The following is a 24,383-nucleotide window of genomic DNA, read 5'->3' on the forward strand; positions in this document are numbered from 1 at the left end:
TTAACGCCACAAGGACAAGGTACACACACGCCCCCCCCCCTACACACCCACACCCACACCCACGACACGCTCTCTATCAGTCTGCTAACTTACTATGGACAAGATTAAGGCTTTCCGATATGGCCATACGAAAAGTCACGCCTTATCTACCTCTTGTCAGCATGGGGTTGGCGGTGGGGACGAGGAAGCGGTGATAAGTTAGTTGCCCGCGGCGCTGCACCCACAAAGCACGGGCGCGGAGGGAGGAAGTGCACTGATAACTTGACATTATCACACGAAGTCGATCAAAAAACTCCCTTAACTCAGTGTTGTATAGGATTTCGTTGACTTGAGAGCGTTCGGTGGGGATAAGAGCGGCGGGGACACCTTGCTGATAAACTGTCAAGAAACGATTAAGTTGTAGTTCCGTTGAGTTTCATGTTCCGACATTACCCCATCAATTCGATCAAGATACCCCTTTTAACATAGTGCTGGGGTACCGTTGACGTGTGTTAAGAATAATAAAAGTAGCGGAGAAACCTTACTGAACTAACAAGAAACTCCTTAAATTACCAAACGTGAAAATACCTGAAAAAGCCTGAATTGTCCTTTGAGTCAGTGTTGTACGTTGACTTGTGTTGTGTTGAGTTCGTGGGCGTAAGAGAGACAGAAAAGAGTGGCCACACCTAAGAAGCGTTGCCGATAGACTGACACAGACTGACATTATAGTGCATGAAGAGAATCAACCTAAACACAGTGTTCCAGTTTCGTTGACTTACTGTGTTGTGTTGTGCTCAGAGTCACATATAAGTGGCAGAAAAAGTGTTACTAATTGTGTTTCGTGGTATTTCGTGATGGCCTGCGTGTTGAGCGATAAACTGATTGCATGAAACGACGGGACAGAGAAAGCAATGCAGTGATGGTGATGGCGTGTTTGGGAAAGAAGTGGTGATCCGAGGAGCCGCCAGCCACCTACCTATATATGTGTGTATGTGTGCGTGTGTTTACGACTGAGGCATGAAGAAGAAAGCAGCGCTGGTGAGTTATGTGAGGGTTAGATGGAACAGGGTCGGGAAGGGGGAGGGAGAATAAACTAAAAATAAAAGAAGAATGGAGTCTGTGAGGATTAAGGAAGGGGAGAATGAGTTAAGAATAATAGAGGAATGGAGTCTATGAGGGTTATGTGAGAGTCAGATGGTACGGAAATGAGAGGGGAAGGGGAGAGGATGAGCTAAAGAATAAGAGAAAAATGTGGTTTGGCAGGAGTGAGTTCAATGGGATAAGCAACCAGAGCGTACAGTAAACTAAAGGATCGAGAAACAGGATGAGTTGAGGGTTAGGAAGGAAAATAGTGGAGGTGTGTAGAGCATCATAGACAGTAAACAAAAGGATCGAGAAACAGGATGAGTTGAGGGTTAGAAACGAAAATAATAGCAGTATGTAGAGCATCATAGACAGTAAACAAAAGGATCGAGAAACAGGATGAGTTGAGGGTTAGAAAGGAAAATAATAGCAGTATGTAGAGCATCATAGACAGTAAACAAAAGGATCGAGAGACAGGATGAGGAGTTGAAGGTAAGAGAGGAATAGAGAACGTAGTCGGAGCATCAAATAGAACATGGCTAAGGTGGGAGGGACGGAGAGAGGGAGAATGAGCTAAGAATAAGTGAACAATAAGGGCACGTAGGAGTGAACTCAACGTGATAAGAACTTGAGGAGTGCAGTAAAGAAAAGGATGGCGAGACAGCTGAAGGTTAGAGAGGAAAGGAAAAGCTTGTATCTGGAGCATCATAAAGAAAGGGATGAAAGAGAAGGGAGAAGAGAATGTGAGGCAGAGAGATCAGGATGGAGAACAGGAGAAAAGGGGATGAGAAGGAAGAGAAGAATCGGATGAAAGTAGGATAGAAAATGAATAGGGAAGGAGTAAAGAATGTGGAGGAAAGTGGATACGATAGGAAGAGGGACATAATAGGAGAGGGAATAAGGAAACAAAAATAAGGGTAACAGGAAAATAATTAGACAAAACCTGAACTGAACTTATCCAATCTAAATCCGTTACAGCGTATTCTCATATCAGTTTTTAATATAAGTACTTAATCTAAATCGCTCTTGTTATCCCCTTAATCATTCAGAAACCTTAATCAAACCCCCACGTAGTCTATATCTTCCCAAACAATTAAAGGATTAGACAGGACTTATTACTTGATTAGGGAGAAAGGGATCAAGGAGAGGATTGGTTACTTGAGTGTACTGAAAGGAATAGGGGATTGATTACTTGATTGGATGGAAAGGGGTCGAGAAGAGGATTGATTACTTGATTAGAGAAAAAAGAATCGAGAGGAGGATTGGAAACTTGAAAAGAGAGAAAGGGGTCGATAAGAGGATTGATTACTTGATTAGAGAAAAAAGAATCGAGAGGAGGATTGGAAACTTGAAAAGAGAGAAAGGGGTCGAGAAGAGGCTTGATTACTTGATTAGAGAAAAAAGAATCGAGAGGAGGATTGGAAACTTGAAAAGAGAGAAAGGGGTCGAGAAGAGGATTGGTAACTTGACGGTCCTGAAGAAACGAATTGGTCTGAAAGCGTGTACAGAGAATTTAATCAGTAAGACAGGACTCGGGAGGGGAGGGATTGGGATGGGCTCATACAGAAAGGGATTGGGAAGGTAGGAAATCGGTTACGAGTCACTTAAATGGATTGGGAAGGGAGGGAATGGGTTAGGATCACACAGAAAGGGATTGGAGAGGGAGGAAATGGGCTACGAATCATATAGAAAGGGATTGGGAAGGAAGGGGATGGATTACGGATCATACATAGGGATTGGAGAGGGAAGGAATGGGTTAGGGTCATACAGAAAGGGATTGGGAAGGGAGGGAATGGGTTAGGGTCATACAGAAAGGGATTGGGAAGGGAGGGAATGGGTTAGGGTCATACAGAAAGGGATTGGGAAGGGAGGGAATGGGTTAGGGTCATACAGAAAGGGATTGGAGAGGAGGAATGGGTTAGGGTCATACAGAAAGGGATTGGGAAGGAGGGAATGGAGTTAGGGTCATACAGAAAGGGATTGGGAAGGAGGAATGGGTTAGGGTCATACAGAAAGGGATTGGGAAGGGAGGGAATGGGTTAGGGTCATACAGAAAGGGATTGGGAAGGGAGGGAATGGGTTAGGGTCATACAGAAAGGGATTGGGAAGGGAGGGAATGAGTTAGGGTCATACAGAAAGGGATTGGGAAGGGAGGGAATGGGTTAGGGTCATACAGAAAGGGATTGGGAAGGGAGGGAATGAGTTACGAATCATACAAAAGGAATTAAGACAGTAGGGAATGGGTTGGGGTCATACAGAAGGGATTGGGAAGGGAGGGAATGGGTTAGAGTCATACAAAAAATAATTGGGAAGGGAGGGAATATATTACGGATCATATAGAAAGGGATTGGGAAGGAAGAGAATGGGCTATGAGTCATACAAAAGGGATTGGGAAGAGAGGGGATGCAAATCTTTCTCTAAACCAAATTTCTCCAAATCTCTCTCTAAACCCAATCTCAAAACAAAATCTCTTTCTCTATATCAAATCTCTTCAAATCTCTCTCGAAAACAAATCATATAAACAAAATCGCTAAGCTGAATCTCTTCAAATCTCTCTGAACCCAATCACTAAGCCAGTCATACAGAAAGGGATTGGGAAGGGAGGGAATGGGTTAGGGTCATACAGAAAGGGATTGAAAGTTAAGGAAGATGCAGAGTTGAGGACAAAAGAGTGAGTTGATTAGGGAGTATCTCTCTCTCTCTCTCTCTCTCTCTCTCTCTCTCTCTCTCTCTCTCTCTCTCTCTCTCTCTCTCTCTCTCTCTCTCTCTCTCTCTCTCTCTCTCTCTCTCTCTCTCTCTCTCTCAAGTTCTGGTTAGACCTCATGCTGGTTACTCGATAGGACTCTTCTAGTGCTTGTGGTATTAGGGAGAGGGTAGTGAATCGGGTTACATGTTTTCTCTTTTCTCATTCTTTCCTTTGTCTTTTCTTTTTTTTCTTTTTTCTTCTGTCTTTCTTTTTTCTTTCCCTTTTTTACTTTCTTTTCTTCGTTCCTTCGTTCCTTCCTTCTTTTCTATTTTATCTATCTATACTTCTTTCTGTTCTTTCTTTCTTCACCCACCTTTTCTCTTCCTTCCTTCCTTTCTTCCTTCTTTCCTTCACTTTTCTCTATCTGTCTATCCTTCTTTCTTTTCTTTTTCTTCACCCACCTTTTTTTCTTCCATCATTCCTTTCTTCCTTCTTTCCTTCACTTCTCTCTATCTGTCTATCCTTTTTTCTCATCCTCCACCAATATTTTTTCATCCTTCCATCCTTTCATTCTTCTTTCACTTTTCTCTCTCTCTACTTATCTCTATTCTCCTCTCTCTCCTTGAACCCACTACTCCCTTTCTTCAGAGCGGCGCCACACGCACCGTCTACATCAACCAACAACCTCCTCCCCCTACTCCTGCCGCCCCGCCCTCGCCGTCTCTAGGCTCCGATGATGCCAGCCCCAGTCCACCTCCGCCTACGCCGCCGCCTAACCTCCCCCGCTATGCCACAAACAAGGTCACCACGGCCAAAGTAAGTGACGGCATTTTTTGTTCAAGACACGTATGGAACTAGTTTGGTATTTTTTTTTTTTATGTTTATTTTATTCTCTTTTTCTTAGCTCTTGGTTTGTCTGAAAGCTTGTCTGCACTATTTTTTATTCTTTTTTTAATGTAGAGGAAGCACCATAAGGGCAAAAATAAATGAGAGAAAAAAAGCCCGCTGATCACTGTTACTATAAGAGAGTATAGATGAGTGCCCAAAAGAAAGGTCAATTAGGTGCCTTGTTTTGATACTTATTTTTTGTTTTGTTTTTCTTGACGGGGAATCTCTTTTACCACTTCTTTTCGTCTTTACCATAGAAGAAAGTGCTTGATTTTTCTAGTGTGTTACAAAGAGTGGCTCAGTGTCTTTTTTTTCTTTTAATGGAACGAATTGATTATGGAAGTGATTTTTAAATGGGGCAAGGAGGGTACAAAGACTATGATACTCATGAAAGGGTTGTGATGAGTGAATAGTAGTAGTAGTAGTAGTAGTAGTAGTAGTAGTAGTAGTAGTAGAAACAGTCGTCGTAGTAGTGGTAGTACATATATCTTCGCGTAGGAAACTCTGCATGCCTCTCTATATATACTGCCATTCTTAACAGCTCAGAAGGCTAACTTAAGGTGGAAGGAAAATGATGGAAAAAGGAGCGCAAAGAAGGAAAAAAAAGTGCTCCTCCTAAAAATAGAATAGGCGATGATAAAGAAAAGGTGATCAAATTTAGTGCCAAAGGTTCCCCTACAACTTTACTCCTGTTATTCACGATGCCGGAATGGTGAATGGTTTGCTGAACGGCTGGTAATGTTTAGTCAGAACGTCTTTATTGGGATTAACTGTAAGAATGATGAACGTAGCATTTCTCTATAGTTACGGACGCGGGAAAAAACGGGGATATTGATATGTTTTCTAGTAATACATTCTGTTCTTACTTTTGTGCTTTTTTTTATCTATATCGCGATGACCTTGTAGCTAACTGGTGGTTGAGTTGTTATGTTACTCGACCTTTATCCTGATGGCCCGGGTTCGACTACTACTACTACTATTATTATTATTATTATTATTATTATTATTATTATTATTATTATTATTATTATTACTAGTGGTAGTAGTAGTAGTAGTAGTAGTAGTAGTAGTAGTAGTAGTAGTAGTAGTAGTAGTAGTAGTACGTTTATCTTCGCTTGGGAAAGTCTGCATGCTTGTGTATATATTATAATTATCATCTTGGAAAGTGAGGGAGAAAACCAGATGGTGTATTTCTCATGCGGTATCTCTCTCTCTCTCTCTCTCTCTCTCTCTCTCTCTCTCTCTCTCTCTCTCTCTCTCTCTCTCTCTCTCTCTCTCTCTCTCTCTCTCTCTCTCTCTCTCTCTCTCTCGAGGATGATGAAACAGTGTATAGCGTTTTGCAAAGAACTCTCCGAAACAGTGATGCATTGATTTTGGGCGATTTTAATCTACCGCATATAGGCACTCACGGGATCCGAGGGGGAATCGCACAGGATGCTAGACTTCGTTGAAAATAACTGCCTTAGCTAATGGTTAGTGAACCAACGCGCGATAATAATATTCTTGATCTTGTATTAGTAACCCAAGAGAACTTAGTTGACAATATTAGCGTTGGCGAACACCTTGGATCATGCGATCATAGACTGGTGCGCCTCGACATAAGAGCTCAAACAAGGATTGCAGAGAATAAAGTATTGGTTCCCAATTTTAAAAGAGCGGATTTTGAAAGAATAAGACAGTCATTAACGAACTTTCAATTAGAATTCAACATCGAAGTCGAAGAATCTTGGCAAGACTTTAAAGCTCGATTACTAACTGAACAAGATAAATCCGTACAATCTTGTGAAAAGCGCCGAAAAGTTAAAAATCCTCCGTGGTTTAATAATGAAATCAAACTTGCTCTCCAAAAGAAGAACTTGTTATATAGGCAAAAGAAAACCGACAACTCTACCGAAAATAGTACACGGCACTACGAAGCAAGACGACAAGTCAAAAGTTTCATCAAACAGGCGAAACGGGGGTACGAAGTAAACATTGCGGTAAATTGCAAGTCAGATCCTAAAAGTTTTTTTTAGATATATAAACAACAAAAAGAGAGTAGAAGTGGGATTGGTCCATTAACAGCTAATTCGGGCAATATCGTGACAGACAGCCAACGCATAGCGAACACGTTAAATTCTTATTTCGCCTCGGTTTTTAATAGTAATTCTACCGATACTGCTGCTGTTCCTAACACTATTGAAAATCACAGTCATTCCCTCCCTGACTTTGAAATCAGTACAGATGAGGTTCTCAAAGCGCTACAGTCACTTAAAACTAACAAAAGTCCAGGACCTGATAAAATATATCCAAAATTAATTAAAGAAATATCAAGAGAGATACTCAGACCTTTAACAATGCTGTTTAATATGTCTTTGCACTATGGTATCGTTCCTAGTGATTGGAAAATGGCTAACGTAACGCCCATTTTCAAAAAATGCGACCGAAAATTACCGGATAATTACAGGCCAATCAGCTCAACTTCAATTATTGGTAAATTATTTGAGACAATTATTCGAGATAAAGTAGTTAACTACCTAGAGTGTAATTCGCTAATCCTGGACTCGCAACATGGTTTCCGTAACAACAGATCTTGTTTGTCGAATCTATTAAAGTTCTATAACGAGCTTTTTGTAGTCTATGATGTTTCTAAATCACTTGATATTATATATTTAGACTTCCAGAAGGCGTTTGATAAAGTCCCACACTACAAGTTGCTTCATAAAATCAAGGAAATAAGCTTCACGAATGGATCAGGCACTGGCTAAGTAATAGAAAGCGAAGCGTTGTAATAAATGGAGCGACCTCTGAGTGGATGCCAGTCACTAGTGTGTCCCCCAAGACTCTGCCCTGGGTCCGTTCTCTTCGTCATTTACATCAATGACATTGACCTAGGTCTCAAAAATTTCATTAGTAAATTTGCAGACGACACGAAAATCGGCAATGCGGTACTTACGGAATGTGGCAGGCGGAGCCTGCAAGATTTGCGTAAAATATCAGATTGGTCAGTAAAATGGGAAATGCCTTTTAATATAAACAAGTGCCAGATTCTGCAGGTTGGATCTAGAAATATAAAGAAGGACTATGAAATGTGCGGCGTTAAAGTTAAAGGCGTTCACTCGGTCAAAGATCTTGGCGTCACAGTCGCGTCTAACCTCAAGTTTTCCCAGCAGTGCAACGAGTCCGTTAAAAAAGCAAACAGGATGATCGGTTTGATTAAGAAAAAAATTTCATTCAAGAATAAAGATGTTATACTACCTTTGTATAATACTTTCCTCAGACCTCATTTGGAGTATGCCGTGCAGTTTTGGTCTCCCAACCATGCGAAAGACATTGCTAAATTAGGTTTTCAGCGTAAAGCAACCAAGATGATTCCTTCATTACGAAACATACCCTACGAGGAAAGGCTGTCACATCTAAACCTGTTTTCTCTTGAAAAACGCCGCCTCAGAGGAAAACTGATCGAGAGCTTTAAAATACTTAACGGTTTTACCAACGTGGATCCGACCAAGCTGTTTGTGATGGATGATTCGACGCGAACGAGAAATAATGGCGCTAAACTCAAACGTAGACAAGTTCATTCAGATTGCACAAAATTCTTCATCACTAATGCTGATTGGAACAGATTACCACCATCAGTGGTGCAGTGTAACTCGATTCCATCGTTTAAGAATAATCTTGACCGCTATCTCCCCCATCTAAATGTTCACTAAGTCAGTTTCAACGCCATGGTGGCCGCATAACAACTGTCACTTAGGTTTAGGACAGACCACCTAGTTTGGGATTTAGGGCCTGTGTGGTTTGGTTATCTATGTAATTCTATGTAATTCTCCCCCCGCAGTACACGGTGGTCACCTTCCTGCCCAAGAATCTCTTCGAACAGTTCCGGCGGTTGGCCAACTTCTACTTCCTGTGTCTGGCCATCATCCATGTACGTACGTGTGTGTGTGTGTGTGTGTGTGTGTATGGAGAACGGACTAAGCATAACCAATATACGTAACACACAAACATACACACCACCAGCCCCAAAGAGCGATGTCCCTCCCCTTCACACACACACACACACACACACACACACACCGTTGCCCATGTCACCCCCACTTTTTACATTCCTACTTATCAATATTCTTACCCTCCTCTAACCAAATACCCCGACTTTTATATATTCCTCTTCATATTTCTTTTTTACAGTCCCACTCCTAATCTTCTAAATCTATACCCTGACCTTGTTTTAAATATTTCTACGTTTCCATGTTCTTACCCTTAACCACAGTCTTCATAATCTTTTAGCATAACGTTTGGTCTGTATAGCATTTCTGAGCATATTTTTTTAACGTTTATATATAGAAGGAAAGGTCAGTGTATCCCCTCACTCTTTCACACATATTTTTTTTAACGTTTATATACAGAAGGAAAGGTCAATGTATCCCATCACTCTTTCACACATATTTTTTTAACGTTTATATATAGAAGGAAAGGTCAATGTATCCCATCACTCTCTCACACACACATACTCTTTCTCACGCATCATACTTTCCCCATCGTCCCTTCCCTCTCCACCTCTCACGTACATATTTCTGAGCATATTTTTTTTAACGTTTATATATAGAGGGAAAGGTCAATGTGTCCCATCACTCCCTCACACACATATACTTTTTTCTCACGCTTCATACTTCCCCATCGTCCCTTCCCTCTCCACCTCTCACGTACATATTCACTTTTCCTCACACCCACACACGTACGTTTCCTCATTCACTCACGTACAATCACTATCTCATTCATACTTCCCTTCCTTCTCACTCACAAAAGTCTTCCTCTCGCCCTCTCACACACACAATGACACATGCACACTTTTCCCCTCACGCACACACACGTACTTCCTTCCCCCTTACCCTCACACACACACACACACACACACACACACACACACACACACACATTCTTCCTCTTGTTCTCAGTCACCCACATTTTTCCCCTCACTCTCACACACTCAAGTTCTTCTTCTCCTTTGCACACATACTCCTCTCTCTCTCTCTCTCTCTCTCTCTCTCTCTCTCTCTCTCTCTCTCTCTCTCTCTCTCTCTCTCTCTCTCTCTCTCTCTCTCTCTCTCTCTCTCTCTCTCTCTCTCTCTCTCTCTCTCTCTCTCTCTCTCTCTCTCTCTCTCTCTCTCTCTCTCTCTCTCTCTCTCTCTCTCTCTCTCTCTCTCACACACACACACACACACACACACACACACATACACACACACTCCCCCTTCCACACACGCACTCTATTCCCCTCACCCTCACCCTCACACATACTCTCTCCCTCCTTCCCTCACTCACTCCCACATTCCCTCTTTTCCCCCTTCCCCTCCAGAGCACGATAGACAGCCCCGTGTCCCCCCTGACGAGCATCCTGCCGCTGCTCTTCGTGGTGAGCGTGACGGCCGTGAAGCAGGCGTACGAGGACTGGCTGAGGCACCGGGAGGATGACAAGGTTAACAACGCCCCCGCCACGGTGCTCAGGGACGGCCAGGCGAAGGTGAGTGCAAGGGGGGTAGGGCGGCGGAAGGGAAGATGGGTGAATGTAAGGTCTAGAGGTCATAGTGCTGTATAGTGTGTGTGTGTGTGTGTGTGTGTGTGTGTGTGTGTTTACAGAAAAGGAGACAGTTCAAGGGCGTGAAAAAAAAAAAAACAACAATAATGAAAAAAAAAAGCCCGCTACTTACTGCTCCTGAATAGAGTACAGAGGAGTGGTCAAAAAGAGAGGTCAATTTCGAGTGTGTGTGTGTGTGTGTGTGTGTGTGTGTGTGTGTGTGTGTGTGTGTGTGTGTGTGTGTGTGTGTGTGTGTGTGTGTGTGTGTGTGTGTGTGTGTGTGTGTGTGTGTGTGTGTCATAAAAAAAAGTCCTCAAAGATAAAGAACAATAGATTTCAAAGTCGGGGATTAAAAATGCACTTCATATTATCTCCCTGCCTGCCCGCCACCTTCCTCTAATCGTTCGCTGTCTCTTTATCTAACCACCCTGCGGTCTGTTTGCACAAGCGTTGCCAAATTATCGTATTAACCACATATCGCATCTTTCATTTTTATGCCTCAAACTCTCGTACCTACACAAGTAACGCGAGAAAATCAAAGTTAGTGCTAAAACTGTTGAATATTAATGTTTTCCGTTCTTTGTTGTTATAGTTATCGGTCAGCAACTACGAAAATGAAATGCGATGAGTACGATAATTTGACAACGCTGGTTTGCACCTACGCATCACCGAGTTACCTGAATCATGACTTCTGAATATGACTTTGCGGTAAGGTGATATTTAGGTCAGTGAAGGGTACGGAACTTTTGTGGTAATAATATAAGTTTGTACATTATGGCAAAATTCATTACTGTTGTTAAGTGTTTAATGTATACTGATAATTTTAACGGGGTAACGTGGGTAACAATAAAACTGCAGAAGTAAAAATAAAAAGATTAAATTTGGAAGGAGCGATATAATAACTACCCCGTTTGACCCCACTGATATTGATGATGATGATGATGAGATGATGATGGTGATGATAATAAATAATGAGGATAACAACAACAATAACACAACAAACAACAACAGCGACGAAAATAATAACAACAGCAATCATATACAAAAAAAAATATAATAAAGAAAAAAATAAGAAAAAAACAAGTAAAAAACTAAAAAGAAAACAACACAGTCATAATAATAAAAGAAAGGTCACAAGTCCGACAAGTGAAGAAAAAAAGAAGATAAAATAAAAGACATAAAACACTTGACTTACCTAATTTGACCTGAGTTGACCTGACCTGACCTGACCCTAAGTTGACCGGCGTTGCAGAGGGTCAAATGGCACCAGATCCATGTGGGGGACGTGATCAAGGTCAGCAACAGGGAGGAATTTCCGTGTGACCTGCTGCTGCTGACCTCATCTGACCCCGAGGGCAAGTGTGACGTCACCACGGCCAACCTGGACGGCGAGACCAATCTGAAGGTAGGGTAAAAGAGGGGTCAGGGGTCAGGGGTCATGGGAGGACTAGTTGGGGAGGGAACTGTTTGGGGAGGGGGTTGGTAAGGGAGGGGGGAGGGAGGAAGGGGGAGGGAGAGAGGGAGGGAGGGAGGGAGGGAGGGAGGGACGAAGGAAGAAGGAAGGAAGGAAGGAAGGAAGGGACTGAGGGATGAAGAAAGAGAAGAAAGAGAGAATGAAAGAAAGAAGAGAAAAATAAAAGAAAGGAAAAGAGGAAGAAAGGAAGGAAGGATGGGAGGAAGGAAGGGATGGGAGCAAGGAAGGAAGGAAGGAAGGAAGGAAGGAAGAAAGGAACTAAGGGAGGAAGAAAGAGAAGAATGAAGGAAAGCAAGAGAAATGAGAAAAAAAAGAAAGGAAGGAAGGAAGGAAGGAATTGAGGGAGAAAGAAAGGGAAGGAAAGAAGGAAGGAAGGAGGGAAGAAAGAAAGAAAGGAAAGAAGGAAGGAAGGGAGTAACTGAAAGAAAGAACAAAGGGATGGTGGAGGAGGAAAGGGAAGAGGAGGAGGAGGAGGAGGAGGAGGAGGAGGAGGAGGAGGAGGAGGAGGAGGAGGAGAAACTGAATAACTTGCCTATCTATTCACTTCTAAATCTACTCGCTTATCTATCTAACAACTATCTGATTTTTATATACATTCATTTACCTATCGACTGACTCACTTCTCTATTCACCTTTATGTTTGTGTTCGTCTAATGCTTTCTTTTCCTTTCTATAGGTGTTTGCGTGTCCATCAGAAACCAGGGACTTGCAGAACGAGTATGACCTCTGGAACCTGCGGGCGACGGTGCAGTGCCAGGTGAGTGTCGTAATCAAGGCCTCAGGTAGGAACATAAGTAGGAAAAAAAAGTAGGAAAAAAGAAAAGAAGAAAGAAAGAAGGAAGGAATGGAGGATGGGAGGAAGGAAGGAAGGATGGAAGGATGGATGGGAGAAAGGAAGGAAGGAAGGAAGGAAGGAAGGATGGAAGAATGGAAGGATGGATAGGAGGAAGGAAGGAAGGATGGAAGGATGGATGGGAGGGAGGAAGGAAGGAAGGAAGGAAGGAAAGAGGGAAAGATGGAAGGATGGATAGGAGGAAGGAAGGAAGGAAGGATGGAAGGATGGATGGGAGGATGGAGGGAAGGAAGGAAGGAAGAAAGGAAAGAGGGAAGGATGGAAGAATTGAAGGGTGGATGGGAGGAAGGAAGGAAGGAAGGAAGGAAGGAAAGAGGGAAGGATGGGAGGATGGAGGGAAGGAAGGAAGGAAGGAAGGAAGGAAAGAGGGAAAGATGGAAGGATGGATAGGAGGAAGGAAGGAAGGAAGGATGGAAGGAAGGAAGGAAGGAAGGGAGGAAGGAAAGAGGGAAGGATGGATGGGAGGAAGGAGGGAAGGAAGGAAGGAAGGAAGGAAAGAGGGAAGGATGGATGGGAGGAAGGAGGGAAGGAAGGAAGGATGGAAGAATTGAAGGGTGGGTGGGAGGAAGGAAGGAAGGAAGGAAGGAAGGAGAAGAAGGGAGAAGATAAAAGAAGAGGGAAGTGGAGAATGCAATGAAATCTTGAGATCCTAAAAAAAGGTCACTGGGAACGTAAATCCGTAAGTGTCAGGAAGAGAACCACGACAGTTCCATAATAATTAACTAACTAGATACAAATTCCCAGACCGACAAAACAAATGAATGCCACAATCAATTCCCACGTAAACGGAGCAGGTGGTTAATTAGGAGGAGACAAGGCGGATAACGAATAGGAAAAAGTGAGTAAGAAACGGAGAGAGAAGAGGAGGAGGAGGAGGAGGAAGAAGACTGGAAAGGAGATACAGAAAATGACAAGGATAGGAGGAGAGGGAAATGGAGAAGGAGAACGGGGAGAGATGAAGAGGAAGAAAAAGTACAGGAAGGAAGGAATGAGGGAAGGAAGGGAGAAAGGAGGGAAGGAAGGATAGAAGGGACTGAGGGACGAAGAAAAAGAAGAAAGAAAGAAAGAGAGAAAAAAAAAAGAAAGGGAGAAAGGAAGAAAAGAAGGAAGGAAGGAAGGAAGGATGAGAGGAAGGAAGGAAGGAAGGAAGGAAGGATGAGAAGAAGAAAGTAAAAAATGAAGAAGGAAGTATGAAAGGAAGGAAGAAAGGAAGGATGAGAGGAAGAAAGGAAAAAAGAAAGGAAGGAAGTATGAGAGGAAGGAGGAAAGGAAGGAAGGAAGGAGAAGGTAGAAGGTAAAAGAAGCGGGCAGTATAGGAGGGAACGTAATATTCAGGAAGAGACCCACGATAGTTCCATAATTCAATAGCTAGATATAAGTTCCCAGAATGACAAAACATATTGATGCCATAATCGGACCCCAGGTAAACGGAGCAGGTGAGCGCCAGATATTAATTACCAGCAGAAAGACAGGTTTGGACGAGAGAATGTGGCTCTGAACTATGCCATTCCCGCCGCGTGAAGTATTAGAATCTGGAAGAGTTGGGTCAGTTATATGATTTCTGCTGTTTATGACCCTATTTAGTCATCGAATTGAGCACCCAGCCATGAAAAACGGCATTCTAAATAATCTAGGAGACGCCAAACGAAACTGAACGGTATTGAATGATGATGAAAGAATTTGACTTAGATAATGATTTATGCTCAGATGAATTAAACGGAAATGAAAAAAAATATAGATAATTAATTAATCAATAAATATAATGAATTTATAAATGATACACTTTCTAAATAATTAACATACCAGGTCACCAAAGAACCTTATAATGAAATGATGTACTGCGATAAAAAAGATTACACAAAGTTCATAAACAACAATTTTTTTTCAAATATCATAATTATTTTCATCATTATTATGAATTTTATTGAAATGAAAAAGAAACTAAATTATATTACTGAATCTTATTAAAGGAACAGACAGGCTATTATAATATTATCTTCTTCGATATATAAATAGTTCAGGTCACTTAAGAATATTATACTAAATTGTAGAAATGTGAACTTTTTTTTTACATTAAAGGAGACAGCTCAAGGGCAGAAAAAAAAGAGAAAACAATAATGAAAAAAAGCCCGCAAATCATTACTCCTGAATGAAAAAAAAAAATTCCCTAGCAACGGAAAAGGCACACACTAGGAGTACAATATCCGGTCACTCCTTCAAACACGAAAAAAAAAGAAAATACATAACAAAAACTGACTGTAACCCGAGGCCTCTCAAACCTCTTTCACTACGATCGACACGAAACAAAAACAAACAAAACAACAAAAGAAAAACAAAAAGCGCACACACAGGTAGAAGATTGTGTGATATGCAAACAAGAGGAAACAGGTAAACAAAAATAAGATAATTACCGGTTCCGAATGAAGGAGGAACATTATTTGATGAACGTGTGAGCGGATGAACGTAAGATTAAACTGTTGCTCTTACTGTAAAAAAAGAAAAAAGAGAGAGAGAGAGAGAGAGAGAGAAAGTAACTAGCCTTTCCTTACTGGCACGCTAAACTTTACGACTTCACACACACACACACACACACACACACACACACACACACACACACACACACACACACATATATTCCCCTCCCTTCCTTTCCTTTCCCCAAACACTCTCTAAAACTCTTTCCTCCCTCTCCTTCCTTCTTCCTCTCCTCCCCCTCCTCCCCTTCCTCCCTCCTCCTCCCCTCCCCATTTGTTGCTCAGGTATCATTAAATGCAGATAAATTTGCGTCCAGGTAACAATTATCAATGCAGGTAACATTAGCCGCCTTTCTCTCGGCTTACGATTCCCCCTTCTCTCTTTACACCGCTAGCTAGAGGCAAATGCATAGGCAGTTACATAGACAGATACATAGAGATAGATAGACAGATAGACAGACAGACACAGAGATATATAGGTAAATAGGTAGATAGATTGATATACACACAGGTAGACGGACAGGTAGACAGAGTGATGTTACAGATAGATAGACAGATATTTAGATAGAAAGAAAGACCAAGGGAATGCAAGAGAGGAAAATAAAAAGAACGAAATATGAGAGGCGAGACAAGATGAAACCAAGCGAATTAAAGAAAGAACGGTAAATAAATAGATGGATAGACTGATAGGTAAATTAGTAGATAGATAGAGAGATAGATATAGATTTGTGGTTAAGAGTTCCACCCCTCCGCAACACACTAACTCACTAACCAACTCACTAACTAACTAACTCTGCCTCTTCTCTCCCTCTTCACATCACACTCTAACTTGCTAACCATCTAACTAACCAAATAACAAACTAACTCTTCCTCTTCTCTCCCCTCTAACACACTTGACTTACTAACCATCTTACTAACCAAATAACAAACTAACCCTTCCTCTTCTCTCCCCTCTAACTCACTAATTTACTAACCATCATACTAACCAAATAACAAACTAACCCTTCCTCTTCTCTCCCCTCTAACACACTAATTTACTAACCATCTTACTAACCAAATAACAAACTGACCCTTCCTCTTCTCTCCCCTCTAACACACTAATTTACTAGCCATCCAACTAACCAAATAACAAACTAACCCTTCCTCTTCTCTCCCCTCTAACTCACTAATTTACTAGCCATCCAACTAACCAAATAACAAACTAACCCTTCCTCTTCTCTCCCCTCTAACACACTAATTTACTAGCCATCCAACTAACCAAATAACAAACGGACCCTTCCTCTTCTCTCCCCTCTAACACACTAATTTACTAGCCATCCAACTAACCAAATAACAAACTAACCCTTCCTCTTCTCTCCCCTCTAACTCACTAATTTACTAACCACCTTACTAACCAAATAACAAACTAACTCTTCCTCTTCTCTCCCCTCTAACACACTAATTTACTAACCACCTTACTAACCAAATAACAAACTAACCCTTCCTCTTCTCTCCCCTCTAACTCACTAATTTACTAGCCATCCAACTAACCAAATAACAAACTAACCCTTCCTCTTCTCTCCCCTCTAACACACTAATTTACTAACCATCATACTAACCAAATAACAAACTAACCCTTCCTCTTCTCTCCCCTCTAACACACTAATTTACTAACCATCTTACTAACCAAATAACAAACTAACCCTTCCTCTTCTCTCCCCTCTAACTCACTAATTTACTAACCATCTTACTAACCAAATAACAAACTAACCCTTCCTCTTCTCTCCCCTCTAACACACTAATTTACTAGCCATCCAACTAACCAAATAACAAACTAACTCTTCCTCTTCTCTCCCCTCTAACACACTAATTTACTAACCATCTTACTAACCAAATAACAAACTGACCCTTCCTCTTCTCTCCCCTCTAACACTAACTTACTAACCAACTCACTAACTAACTAACTTCCTCCCCCCCCTACTCCCTCTTCCCAGCTCCCACACGCCAACCTCTATGACTTCAAGGGTCGGCTGGACGTGTACCGCGGCGACGAGCGACCGGACACGACATCGCTGGCCACCGACAACTTGCTGCTGCGGGGCGCCAGGCTCAGGAACACGGCCTGGGTCTACGGTGAGGGGGGGAGGGAGAGAGAGATAGATAGATAGATAGATAGATAGATAGATAGATAGACAGACAGATAGATAGATAGATAGATATTACGTTTCCATTTAGCATTTTATCATTCTGCCAAATCTGTATCATCTCCGCTCTTCCTTGCCCTTATAATTATCTACTACTCCCTTTGTTTAACAGTCAGAGATAGATAGATAGATATATAGATAGATAGATAGATAGATTGAGAGATAGACAGGCAGATTGAAAGAGAAAGAGAGAGTGTTTGTGTGTGTGTGTGTGTGTGTGTGTGTGTGTGTGTGTCCTTCCCGTCTAACCTTAATCCCTCTTTCCACCACTTGAATACAAAACACTTTATACCTATTTTCTTTTTTTTCTTTTTTCTTTTTACGTTCCCCACAAAGGATCTTAGAATTGCCTCCTTCATCCTCTTTTCCTTTCCCTTACCTTTCCTTATTTCTCTTCCACTTACCTTATATCTTCCCCTTCTTCTTTTCCATCACTTCGCTCTGCTCTCTTTCTCTTTGTTTTTCTCCTTTTCCTCTCACGTTCTTCTCCACTTTCTTATTCTTTCCCTTTCACCTTCATTTTCTCTCCCCTTCTACTTTTTTCCTCACTTTGCTCTGATCTCTTTCTCTTTGTGTTCTCCCTCTTTTCCCTCCCTTTCTTCTCCCCTTTCTCATTCCTTGTCTTTCACTTCCCTTTTCTCTTCCCCTTCTACTATACTCTTTTTCCCGTCCCCCCTTCCCCTCTCTCTCTTCTTTCCTTTCTTCCTCTTTTTCATCTACTTATTATAATTTTACCATCTTCATCTTTCCTCTCTTCTTCCTCCTCTCCCTCCTTTTCTTCCCCCTTTTCATTTAATTTACACAGCTGTTTAATCCTTCCCTCTTTCTTCTTCCCATTCACTCCCTTTATTCTTTACGCTTTTATCTGATCTCTCTCCCCATCTTCATCTAACTTACTAATTTATCCCTTTACTTACTCTTTACTACTACTCTTACTCCTTTATCCCTTTCAACCTTCACCTTCTCCTCTCTTCTTCCCCTCACCCATCTTCTTTTCCCCCCTCAGGCGTCTGCATCTACACAGGGAAGGACACGAAGATGGCCCTCAACTCCAAGATTAAAAGCAACAAATTCTCCACGATAGACAAGTGAGTAATGATGATGGGGAGGTGAAGAGGAGAAGGGTAGATGAAGGGGAGTGAGGGAAAGGTAAGGGAGGAAGGTGAAAGAAGGGAGGGGAGGGGAGAGAAGAAGAGGGTGGGGAAAGTATGTGAGGAAAGGTCGGAGAGATGGAATGCCCCCCCCCCTCTCTCTCTCTCTCTCTCTCTCTCTCTCTCTCTCTCTCTCTCTCTCTTTACGTTCCATTCTCTCTCTCAACTTTTCCTCCATTACTTGTCTCTTTTCCTTCCCCTTTTCTCCTCCCTTCTCTCACCATCTCTACATTAATTCTGATCTCTTTGCAGACTCATTTCCCTTCTTTTTCCTTCTTTCCCTGGCTCTCCTTTCCCTTCTTTTACCTTCTCTCTCTCTAAAACTTACCTGCAATCAACCTAACACCTTTACCCTATCTACCCATCTCCTCTCTTACACTTTATACATTTCTCCTTCCCCTTCGTTTCCCCTCTACCTTCCTTTTTTTTCCCTCTCTCTCTAACACACTCCCCTACACTCACTACACCCACCCATTCATCACCTCTCTCTCTTCACTCATCATCTCTCCTCTATATTTCCTCCTTATATTGACTTTCCCTTCGTTTTCCTTGTTCTCCCTCACATTCTTTTACCTTCTCTCTCTCTTACGCACTCACCCGCACTCCCCCCCCCCCCCACCCACCCATCTACCACTCCCCGTTCTCTTAGTTATCAAAGGGCGTGGGCGTGACTAAGGTGTTCGTCTTCGTTAATCCCCGGCAGCGATAAGGGAAAGCCGTGTGTGTCGTTTCTTGACCTTGTGATAAATAGCTCTTTAATCGTATGTTATCGTTCCCTTACAGCTCCTCCTACCCCTCCCTCTCCCTGCCTTGTGACTCTCCCCTCTCTCTCTCTCTCCCCTTACCCTCCCCTTTACCTTCTTGCTTAAAGAGTACTTGCTTCCTAAGTCTATAGATTACGTGTGTTAAATACATTTCGCTTGGTTGCTTGCTTGCCTAACTCTTGCTCGGCCTTCTACTACTACTATTACTACTTCTATTACTACTGCTACTACTACTTCTATTACTACTACTACTACTACTTCTGTTACTACTACTGCTACTACTTCTATTACTACTACTACTACTTCTATTACTACTACTACTACTACTACTACTTCTATTACTACTACTACTACTACTACTACTACTTCTATTACTACTACTACTACTACTACTACTACTTCTAGTACTATTACTACTACTACTACTACTACTACTACTACTACTACTACTACCACTACTTCTATTACTACTACTACTGCTTCTACTACTACTACTGCTGTTACTACTACTCTGCCTGCATACCCTTCCTCCATGCTTGTTTACATCACTTTATTTATCTGTTCCCATCATAAAACGTCCCTTTCCTAGCTTCCCATGTCTCCCTGCTTTGCCAGTCCTATTGTTCATGTAATTATATATACGTGTAGCACTGTCTCTTCTATCACATATTGCTACTTTTCTAATATTTCTGGAGATTAGCTTTTGTTTCTTAATGTACTAAATGGTAAGGTGCGTACGAACTGGCGACCACGCACCCTACTACCACTCTTCATCATAAAAGTTGTGTGTTGTATCATAATTAAAAGTCCTTCTCTGAAAGTTTTGGATAATATAGCTTTTTTGTTTCCAGATGTAATTACGAAACGGAAAGAAGTGTTACGAACTGGCTAACTCCCACACACACACACACACACACACACACACACACACACCTTATCTACCATTTATCATTATTACAACTCTTTTATCACACACTAAGACCATGGACTGGGGATTTTGGTGAGCAGCTTTTTGTTTCCTGAGCTAAATACCAAAGGGAGTGACGCGTTCGAACCGGCTAACATACACATACACCCACCTACCATCACTTACTATCAAAATTCCCCGTCTCTTAACACATATATAAAGATCCGGCTTCTAAAATATCGCTGGTCACTCGTGGCCTTGCAAGCCTACATCACCCCAAGCCCAGTGTTAAATTCTCCCTGTCACTCTTAGCTTCGAACCTTTCCCTTCCCTCTGTCCGTGACGCAGTGCCGGAGTGGGCTTGGATGAGGCAAGTGTTACAGGAAATACGTGTGGTCTCCAGTGTTTAATTGAGAGAGAGAGAGAGAGAGAGAGAGAGAGAGAGAGAGAGAGAGAGAGAGAGAGAGAGAGAGAGAGAGAGAGAGAGAGAGAGAGAGAGAGAGAGAGAGAGAGAGAGAGAGAGAAAAAAAAAATAGTAGAGAAACAGAGACAAACAGAAAAAAAAATAGACAAAAAAAAAAGGAAGAAAAATCAATTGTTTCTTCGAGTATAGTTGAGACAGCGACAGACACAGAGACGGATAGAGAGAAACAGAAACAGACAGAAAAAAAATAGTAGATAAAAAAAAGGAAGAAAAATCAATTGTTTCTTCGAGTACACGGACGAGTGAGCGCCATACGAAAAAGAAAGGCCGAGCTAATCTCTAATTCTCCACAGCTTCCTCCCCTTCTCCCGCTCCTGCTCCTCCTCCTCACCTTGACCCCCCACGCCTGTTAGGGAAGGCCCGACACACGCCTTCCTGATATGTCATAAAGAACAGTTACCGCAGTCTGCCCCTTTCTCTCTCTCTCTCTCTCTCTCTCTCTCTCTCTCTCTCTCTCTCTCTCTCTCTCTCTCTCTCTCTCTCTGTGTGTGTGTGTGTGTGTGTGTGTGTGTGTGTGTGTGTGTGTGTGTCCGCCTGCCTATAGTGGGTTTTGCTTCTTTCTCTCTCTCTTTTTTTTTTCTCTCTCTCTCTTTTTAAAATCTCATAAAAACAAAAGTTACCTCAAACTACCTCTCTCTGTTTCTGTCTGTCTGTGTCTGTTTGTGCGTTTGTGAGTTAAGGTGTCCTATTACCTCTCTCTCTCTCTCTCTCTCTCTCTCTCTCTCTCTCTCTCTCTCACCTAAGGCCGTACCCATTCACTCACTCACCTACCTTTCCACCCACCCCTCATCCCCCCTACCCACTCATCCCTCCCCACCCCCCCTCATCCACTCATCCACCCCCCCTTCAGGCCCGCATCCACACCCTGTTGCTAACCCATCCATAACTATGCAAGTCAATATATGCAGTACTTTCTCCATACCCTGCCTGCTTTCCAACACACACACGCACACACACACACACACACACTTTGACACACAAACATTTTGCCGTTGGTGTGTGTGTGTGTGTGTGTGTGTTTCTTTGGTTAGATTGATGTAGATATACTAGTAAAAGAGAGAGAGAGAGAGAGAGAGAGAGAGAGAGAGAGAGAGAGAGAGAGAGAGAGGTAATAGGACACCTAGACTCACAAACACACACAAACGCACAAACAGACACAGATAGATATACTAGAGAGAGAGAGAGAGAGAGAGAGAGAGAGAGAGAGAGAGATTTGCTATTCCATCCATCAAGTCAAGAAGATAAATATAAATAAATAATCAAGTGACGTTTATATAATTGATTAAGCCTTTAGGTTGAAAAGGGTGTGTACTTAAATGTTTCAGCGATAGTTCTCTCTCTCTCTCTCTCTCTCTCTCTCTCTCTCTCTCTCTCTCTCTCTCTCTCTCTCTCTCTCTCTCTCTCTCTCTCTCTCTCTCTGTGTGTGTGTGTGTGTGTGTGTGTGTGTGTGTGTGTGTGTGTGTGTGTGTACTCATTCCTCAACCTTTCACTTTCCCTCTCCCTCCCTTTAAATATTTCTCTAACTTTAAAGCTATCTTCCTCTAACTCATCTTTTTCTCCCTATCCCTTTTTATTCAATTCACAAACTTTCATCATTTCCCACCTTCTTTGCTCTCAACTCCTTTAATTTCCTTCCTCCCTCCTCTCCCTTCCTCCATCTACCTCTACTCTACCTCTCTATCGCCTTCCTCTTCTCCTGCATTCCTTTATCTCTCCCTTTCCTTCCCACTTCCCTCTTATCATTCTCCACGTGCTAACCCACTAACCTTTCCCTTCTTCTTGACTTTCCTCTCTCCACCTCTCCCTTTCTCGCTCTCCTGCTCTTCCACCTCATCCTTTGCATCACCTCACTCCACCTCACACCATCATCACCTCCTCTCCCTCACTCCACCTTCGTCTGCCCATACAGGTCCATGAACTACTTCCTGGTGTTCTTCTTCGTGTTCATGGTGTTTGAGATCGTCCTGTGCACCTTGCTCAAGTACCAAGTGTTTAACCAGGAGGTCATCGGTGAGTATGGACCGGGACAGACAGAGAGGTGGAGGCGCACTTATAGGGATGAACGGAAAGTTAAAAAAAAAAAAAAAAGTAGATCATAAGACAGAGAGAGAACAATATATAGATAGTAAAAGACATAGCAAAAGATACATAAACAGAGAAACACAGGAAACAGACAAAATAGACAGACAAACTTATAGGCATGAACGGAGAGTTTAAAAAAGATAAAAGTAGATCATAAGACAGCGAGGGAACGATATATAGATAGTAAAAGACATAGCAAAAGATACATAAACAGAGAAACACAGAAAACAGACAAAATAGACAGACAAACTTATAGGCATGAACGGAGACTTAAAAAAAGATAAAAGTAGATCGTAAGACAGCGAGAGAACGATATAAAGATAGTAAAAGACACATGATAAAAGATACATAAACAGAGAAACACAGAAAACAGACAAAATAGACAGACAAACTTATAGGCATGAACGGAGAGTTAAAAAAAGATAAAAGTAGATCGTAAGACAGCGAGAGAATGATGTATAGATAGTAAAAAACATAGTAAAAGATACATAAACAGAGAAACACAGAAAACAGACAAAATAGACAGACAAACTTATAGGCATGAACGGAGACTTAAAAAAAGATAAAAGTAGATCGTAAGACAGCGAGAGAATGATGTATAGATAGTAAAAGACATAGCAAAAGATACATAAACAGAGAAACACAGGAAACAGACAAAATAGACAGACAAACTTATAGGCATGAACGGAGACTTAAAAAAAGATAAAAGTAGATCGTAAGACAGCGAGAGAACGATATATAGATAGTAAAAGACATAGCAAAGATACATAAACAGAGAAACACAGAAAACAGACAAAATAGGCAGACAAACTTATAGGCATGAACGGAGAGTTTAAAAAAAGATAAAAGTAGATCATAAGACAGCGAGAGAATGATGTATAGATAGTAAAAGACATAGTAAAAGATACATAAACGGAGAAACACAGGAAACAGACAAAATAGACAGACAAACTTATAGGCATGAACGGAGAGTTAAAAAAAAAAAAAAGTAGATCATAAGACAGAGAGAGAACGATGTAAAGATAGTAAAAGACATAGCAAAAGATACATAAACAGAGAAACACAGGAAACAGACAAAATAGACAGACAAACTTATAGGCATGAACGGAGACTTAAAAAAAGATAAAAGTAGATCGTAAGACAGCGAGAGAACGATATATAGATAGTAAAAGACATAGCAAAGATACATAAACAGAGAAACACAGAAAACAGACAAAATAGGCAGACAAACTTATAGGCATGAACGGAGAGTTTAAAAAAAGATAAAAGTAGATCATAAGACAGCGAGAGAATGATGTATAGATAGTAAAAGACATAGTAAAAGATACATAAACGGAGAAACACAGGAAACAGACAAAATAGACAGACAAACTTATAGGCATGAACGGAGAGTTAAAAAAAAAAAAAAGTAGATCATAAGACAGAGAGAGAACGATGTAAAGATAGTAAAAGACATAGCAAAAGATACATAAACAGAGAAACACAGAAAACAGACAAAATAGACAGACAAACTTATAGGCATGAACGGAGAGTTAAAAAAAAAAAAAAAAGGAATCATAAGACAGAAAGAGAACGATGTAAAGATAGTAAAAGACACATGATAAAAGATACATAAACAGAGAAACACAGAAAACAGACAAAATAGACAGACAAACTTATAGGCATGAACGGAGAGTTAAAAAGAAATAAAAGTTGATAATAAGACAGAAAGAGAACGATATAGAGATAGTAAAAGACATAGCAAAAGATACATAAACAGAGAAACACAGAAAACAGACAAAATAGGCAGGCAAACTTATAGGCATGAACGGAGATTTA

General features: G+C 41.5%; 2 protein-coding genes across 2 annotated transcripts in view; one reads left to right on the forward strand and one right to left on the reverse strand.

Moving 5' to 3' along the window:
• Positions 1-11,520, reverse strand: part of LOC126998849 (uncharacterized) — an 82,340-nt gene extending 70,820 nt beyond the window's left edge. The window contains exon 1 of the mRNA XM_050861004.1: positions 11,389-11,520. The gene's annotated coding sequence lies outside the window, so the exon portion shown is untranslated. The remainder of the gene's footprint in view (positions 1-11,388) is intronic.
• Positions 193-24,383, forward strand: part of LOC126998848 (phospholipid-transporting ATPase IF-like) — a 48,011-nt gene continuing 23,820 nt past the window's right edge. The window contains exons 1-9 of the mRNA XM_050861000.1: positions 193-1,017; positions 4,397-4,564; positions 8,457-8,546; positions 9,975-10,139; positions 11,446-11,598; positions 12,344-12,424; positions 16,968-17,106; positions 18,184-18,265; positions 22,393-22,493. Of these exons, the coding sequence (XP_050716957.1) occupies positions 997-1,017; positions 4,397-4,564; positions 8,457-8,546; positions 9,975-10,139; positions 11,446-11,598; positions 12,344-12,424; positions 16,968-17,106; positions 18,184-18,265; positions 22,393-22,493 (1,000 nt within the window). The 5' untranslated portion in view covers positions 193-996. The remainder of the gene's footprint in view (positions 1,018-4,396; positions 4,565-8,456; positions 8,547-9,974; positions 10,140-11,445; positions 11,599-12,343; positions 12,425-16,967; positions 17,107-18,183; positions 18,266-22,392; positions 22,494-24,383) is intronic.

Source organism: Eriocheir sinensis, chromosome 15 (assembly GCF_024679095.1).
Source record: "Eriocheir sinensis breed Jianghai 21 chromosome 15, ASM2467909v1, whole genome shotgun sequence".
Taxonomy (NCBI): domain Eukaryota; kingdom Metazoa; phylum Arthropoda; class Malacostraca; order Decapoda; family Varunidae; genus Eriocheir; species Eriocheir sinensis.